The sequence below is a fragment of the Otolemur garnettii genome, unplaced genomic scaffold (genome assembly GCF_000181295.1).
Source record: "Otolemur garnettii isolate 467f Iridium unplaced genomic scaffold, OtoGar3 scaffold00054, whole genome shotgun sequence".
NCBI lineage: Eukaryota > Metazoa > Chordata > Mammalia > Primates > Galagidae > Otolemur > Otolemur garnettii.
This window is the reverse complement of record NW_003852449.1, coordinates 462,213-468,401: the sequence shown is the minus strand read 5'-3', so window position 1 is coordinate 468,401 and position 6,189 is coordinate 462,213. Positions and strand designations below refer to the sequence as shown.

At 50.3% G+C, this 6,189-nt stretch overlaps 1 protein-coding gene across 1 annotated transcript in view; it reads left to right on the top strand.

The window, feature by feature from the left end:
- ZFYVE21 (zinc finger FYVE-type containing 21) overlaps positions 1 to 6,189 on the top strand; it is a 20,918-nt gene extending 14,729 nt beyond the window's left edge. Inside the window, exons 4-7 of the mRNA XM_003792107.3 lie at positions 645 to 720; positions 825 to 916; positions 3,716 to 3,858; positions 4,053 to 6,189. Of these exons, the coding sequence (XP_003792155.1) occupies positions 645 to 720; positions 825 to 916; positions 3,716 to 3,858; positions 4,053 to 4,088 (347 nt within the window). The 3' untranslated portion in view covers positions 4,089 to 6,189. The remainder of the gene's footprint in view (positions 1 to 644; positions 721 to 824; positions 917 to 3,715; positions 3,859 to 4,052) is intronic.

Genomic DNA, 6,189 nt, shown 5'->3' with positions numbered 1-6,189 from the left:
GGGAGCCCAGGTGGAGTGACTCCGCTGGGGGTGTCCATCAGGCAGGAGGGAGCCCAGGTGGAGTGCTGCCCCAGTGGTCAAGTCTTTGCGACTGTGGCTCTGGAGAAGAGGTCCAGAGACCAGCTAGTAGCACGATACAGACTCTGGTTCTGTGTCATCTCCAGGGGTTACAGTATGGGTGAAAGGGGCCCTCCCAGAGGTTCAGTGTTTGTTCCCCGAGCCTCCAACTGGGCAGGCTGTCCCCAGTTCCCAGTTTCCATTGTGGGGCCTTAGGCACCCTGGCCTTCCCGCTCCATGGCTTCCTGTTGGGTGGCAGTTTGGGTCCTCCCTGGTCTGCTCTTAGAACGTGAGGGTGGTGGCTTATTGTTCTTTGATCTGGGCCTTGGGGATGCATCTACTGCTCACTTTCTTTGAAAGATGTAAGCATTTTAGGAGCTGTGCCAGCAAGCAGTGCCCTTTGTCTGCAGCCCTCCCCCCATTGCTGCCTTTTCTGCTCAGCTGAAGGGGACCTTAGAACAAAGCTGTTGTCTCTTGCTTGTTTTCATCTGGTCCTTTGTGGGCACATCTCTGTGATGAATTCAGCTAGTGAGGGAGACCTGGGAAAGCAGCAGGTCCTGGTCTCATGTTTGTCTCTGTATTCTAAGGAGCCACCTTCCTCGTAACTTTTGGGAACTTAGAGAAATCTGAAACTATGGTTTGCCGTCTTTCCAACAACCAGAGGTAAGAACCAGAATCCTACTTGGCATTAGACAACATTGTCACAGGCTGTGGACTTGTCACACTAAGCTTGAAGGTAACCCGACTTGGACATTTCTGTCTGACAGATACTTGTTTCTGGATGGTGACAGCCACCATGAGGTCGAGATTGCACACATCTCAGCTGTGCAGATCCTCACGGAGGGCCTCTCTCCTGCAGGTAAATGCTGGGTGTCTTTTCCCAGACAGGAGGGTTTGGTGCTATATGTGGGTGATGTGGAGCATAGCTCCAAGATGGCCTGCTTTTCCTCATATGCGGGGCTTGTGTTTAGTCTGGGGCTTTGGAGCTGGTGGGTGACGGGGCTCACACTGGGATGAGGAAGGCAGGCTTGCCTGAGTGTGTCGTGAAGCCTTCCCTTTGTCTAAGTGCTCTGAGGTATCATCTCATTTACGGCTGGACTCAAACAAAGGACAAAGCTCTATATGCTAGAACCTTGAGTCCCAGGAAGCTCTGGAGTGGTGGCTATTCAGGAACCAGCACTTCAGCCCCACTGTCACTCTCTGTGCCTGCCAGGCCCTTGTGCAGACTGAATTCTGTGTGCCCGCCCCTGTGAACTTCTGGAGCGCTGACTCCAAGCTGGAGCTTACTCACTAACCCTGCATGCCTCAGGAGCCACCTCTCCACCAGAGTCTCGCTCCTCCCCTATAAACTGCAGTGTGCTATGACCTGATGGTCTTACCTTCCGCTCTCTCACTGGCTCTTGATTGTCCTTTCTCTCTGCTGCCTGTCACCTTCTTGATGTAGAAAAAGACATTCACACTTACACCAGCCTGCGGGGGAGCCAGCCTGCCTTTGAAGGTCAGCCTCACCCTCTTCCCTGGCCTCCCCCACGTGGTGGGCTCTGCCCTTCCTCTTGCCACTTTACTTCTGCCCGTGGGGTATTGATGCCAAGATCCTTTGTGAAACTCACGTTCTGCTTTAGTTGATTTGAGATGTTGGGTCTACGATACGGGTCTGTCGAGCCCAAATGAAAATATCCTCGCAAAGAAAGGATATTTACTCATTTCCTTTATAGGGTGTGGGGGCAGGGAGTGTGGCTCTCTAGTTGTCAGCCTCTCGTCAGCACCTGCCACCCTGGAAAAACTCTCCCAGTGCTGCCCTGGGTCCTCTTGGGACCCTTGGACTCTCTCAGTGCTTCTGAAGGATGAGGCAGGAGGGCAACACCAGTGTCCCTGGAGCACAGGCGTGTGGTGTGGGGCAGGTATGGAGCCACCATAGTAGCCTTTGGCAAGCTGCGAGGGGAAGAGGCCTCAGAGGAAGAGGACAGGGACTGGAGAAGCTGCTCAGCTGACCCCTCTGCCTGGTCCTCCCAGGGAGCCCAAGGCCTGCGGCTCAGGAACACAACTCACCACTCACCACAGTATGCCCGAGGCCCATCATGCAGTGGTGGCCACTGGTGGAGCCTCGTGCACACACATGGCCTCCCCTTGGCTGGGCTCCCTGGCAGGCCCAAGATGCTGGTACCATGTGCCCCCTGGTGTCAGTTTTGGGAGTGCAGTGTGCCCCATTCTGCCCCGTGTTTTCTAGACTTGCTGGCACCCCACCCCTCTAGAGTAGCACACACTTGTTCTTTGAGGGCCAGATAGTAAATCATTGTGGGTCATATACTGTCACAAAGCTCAGAGGCAGCCACAGACCACAGGGCAACAGATAGCCACAGCAATGATCCAGTAAAACTTGATTCACAAAGCAGGTGGTGGGCAAAGCCGAGGTCGGCCTGCTCCAGACACGGGTGGGAGCTCCCAGAGACATCAGACTAACAGGCTGAGTTTCCAGGGGAGTCTGGGCTTTCAAGATAGAACCTGCTCACGAAAGCATGCCTGAGGTGGGCTCGCAGGGCACAGCACTTGATAGGTAATGGTAGTGAGAGTGAGTGATGTGCCTGCTGCGGGCTTGGTGCCCACTCCACCAACAAGTGGGAGGGTTGGCCTTCGGTTTTGATCCAGAGATATGTCTGACTAAAGAAATCTCTGAGGGGCATATGATTTCTCAAAAGGGATTTTTCCTCCCAAAGGCACAAAGTAGAAAAGCTGTAGCCAGGGCAGGTTCCTGCAGTCCCAGCTACTCGGGAGGCCAAGGCAGTAGGATAGCTTAAGCCTAGGAGTATGAGGCTGCAGTGAGCTATGATGATGCCACTGTACTCTAGCCTGGGTGACACAGGAAGACCCCTTTTTCTCTAAAAAAGGAACTTTACAAAGCTGTAGGTCAAGTTCACCACAGTGCTTGACCCCATAGGTCTTTTTCCCTATAGCCTTGACTCTGAAGAGCTATTCTATTCCTAGAGTGTTTCTTCTTGGAGCAGGTGCTGAAATTTAGTTGTCACCAGAGGAGCTGGTCATGGCCCAAACCCAGGGTGTTTTGAGCTACCATGTCAGGTCTGGGAGAACAGCATTTTCCTGGTGTGAGGCCCTTGTCTGTACTGACAATCTCCATGTTGGCCCAGGTGCTCAGTAGTGGGACAAGTGAGGCCTCTGACCTCTAAGTGAGAGGCCAGCTGTGACTCGAGCGATGGCCAGGGTACTCTTGAAGTGGCCTGTGTACTCCTGCCAGCCCTGGATGCAGATGAGTGTGACCAGCGCTTAGCCAGCCTTGTTTGGGGGGTTTCTCTGAAGACAGGAAGCCCCACGTGGCCAGGGGAACTCAGTCATTTCTGGATTAACTGAGAACAAGGTCTCTCACATACCTCTCAGTGATGTGGTTCAACTTGTTTGTCCCAGGCTTCAGAGGCCCCCAGGCCAGGTGTTTGGTTCCATTGTAAACCTGGGGTCTCCTGTCAGAGAGGCATGAGGAGACTGAGTTCATCAGGTGCTCCTTAGCATGGCCCCACAGTTCAGCCAGGTGCTCCACTGCCAGGCTGCTCCCTAGAGCAGCACACAGCTAGGGAGGTGTCCTGGCCCCCATGTATCTTGGAAACTTGGGGTCCCCTTTGGGCCTTCTGACTTTGTCTCTTTCCTCTAGGAGGCAACGCACGGGCCACAGGCATGCTGCTGCAGTACATGGTGCCAGGGACAGAGGGTGTGACCCACCTGAAGCTGAGAGCTGGGGAGGATGCAAGTGCCAGCAGGAGACAGGCAGCTGCGTGGCTGGTGGCCATGCACAAGGTACAATGGGTAGGGCACTTCGGCTTCCAGCAAAGCCCACATTTCCCAGAGGAAAATCTACCTCCTGCTGCACCCTCCCCACCCCGCCCAGCTGGGCTGCCAATGCCAGCTCCCCTGAAGTGTATTCAGGATTAGCTCTGACCAGGCATAGGACCAGTCACATTTTGCTATGTTTATTTTTGGTCACCCTGCAGGCTGCCAAGCTCCTCTACGAATCTCGGGACCAGTGATTCCACATGTGAGCTGAGCCTGGGCACATCTGGGCACCAGGACCGACTGGAACAGCAGAGCCTGCTCCCTGCCCACCATAGGGATTAGCCTTGCTCATACTAGGAAATGCAGTTTATGTCGTATCTGGAGAAACAGAAGTGTTCACTTACCTAGTGCAATATGTACACAGTTTATTAACGCTTTAAACACTTTCACTGCTGGGACTGTCAGTTCATGGCTTCTTGCGCATGGGCTGTGTGTCCAGAGGCCTATGTTCAGGCCCCAGGTGAGATCCTACTTTCATCTCCATAGCCACGAATGCCTCTGCATTGGTCCACTCAGACTCTGCCTCTGGCTGGGCAGATGCTGCTGTGAAAGATCATTTTCAACTACTGCTTGATGGTTCTTAAAGTCTCAGTATCAGTAAACTGAGCAGATTGTCCACCACCCCTTGTGTTATAAACATCACCAGACACTAGTGATGGAGAAACAGATTTTTGAGTAACTTTTTCCTCATCCTGCTCCCATGAGGGTCTCTGGCTTTTCAGTTTCTGGAATCAGTAGCAATAGCCTTCAGCTGTTCATTCTGCAGCTCCAGTTGTTTGGTTACCACCCTCTGCTCACCTTCTTTCTCCCACTTCATCGTTGTAGCTGTTGTCACACCTTACAATCTGGCTTCTAATCTGCACTTGTCAGAAAATTGTCACTGAAGTTTCTGATGCTGGGTTTCAAGTTCCTGTTGCAGATTGCATTTTTCTTCATAGATAGTGGTGTTTTTCTCTAAAATCTTGATCTTATATTCTGAAGGCTTTTCTTTTCCAGTTCTTCTATTTCCAATTTCTGTTCTTTTTTAGTTTTTCTTGAATAGTTTTCTTAAAACAGCACTGTCAAATCCTTGTAATAAAGGCTAAAGAAAGTATTAGCTGAATTCATTAGTCATTTGTTGGAGATGAAGACGTTTTTCTAAGGCTTCAGTTGGCTTTGTGTCTGCTCATCGATGACATCCAAAATTTCACATGATGGCAAAAGTGGAAAACTGTAAAACCATCTCGGTAACCAGTGGTTCATTTCCAACTGGATCTCGAGCCTGGGTTCTACACCCCCTTCCAGTGTTAAACCTCAAATTGCCTTGTCCACTGCTCTTGCTGCTTCAGCTTCTTGGGGGCACCTCTCAAATGCCATGACTTTCAAGCTTTCTTCATCATCTTTAGCCTTTGGATTTATACAGAGGGGTTGGCTTGGAATCTCAGTGGGGAACCATCTTGTTACTCTTTGTTTTCTCTCAGGACATGCAGACATACATGTTCTTAGTGTTATTAGTTACTGTCACCAGCTTCACAATATCCGTTCCCTTCTGCTCTGGTCCTGTGAGTTCTTTACTTTCAGCAATATCTACCAAGGACAATTGGCTTATAGTGATATGTTCTTTTTCCTGTAAGACATTTTCTCCATCTGTCTAGGGAATCTGAACTAATTCACAGTTGAACATGCTCTGGGAATGGCTGGACTCATGATTCAAACAGGTGTTAGCAATACATCTCTTTCTGGCCTTTCTGGAAAACTTCAACAGTCTCCTCAGTAGACTTCAGTTCTACTTCTGTACATCCTGCAACATATGTTACGGTTCTGTTCTTCATATAGCAATGTAGACTGGAGGTTGGGGTTTTATGGGGATCAAAAGGCACTTCTTCCAGTGGATCATACATGTAGTTACATATTTGGAAGTGTCTACTTTCTCTTAATTTCACTGTAAGAGACAAATACGCCATAGACACTATCTTCATTAACCTCTTCTGCTATGTAGAATTCTTGTGCTATTGTCATATTTGCAAACTCTGGATCTACTTTGCTAGAGGAGTCTTTGGAATGGACAGAGCTTCCCTTTCCTGACGTTCTAGTGAGGCACCAGCTTTGTGCTGGACATCCAGTGTTCCTACCATTAGATTTAAAATAATATCACTTAGCTTGAAATGACTCTGTACTGTTAAAGATCATGTCCAAGCAGCCTTCTTTCCCCTGGAGAACCGATCATTGTGTTTTTCCCTTCCTGTTGCATGATATATAAAAAGAAACCATTTGGCGGGCGGTGCCTGTGGCTCAGTGGGTAGGGCACCGGTCTCA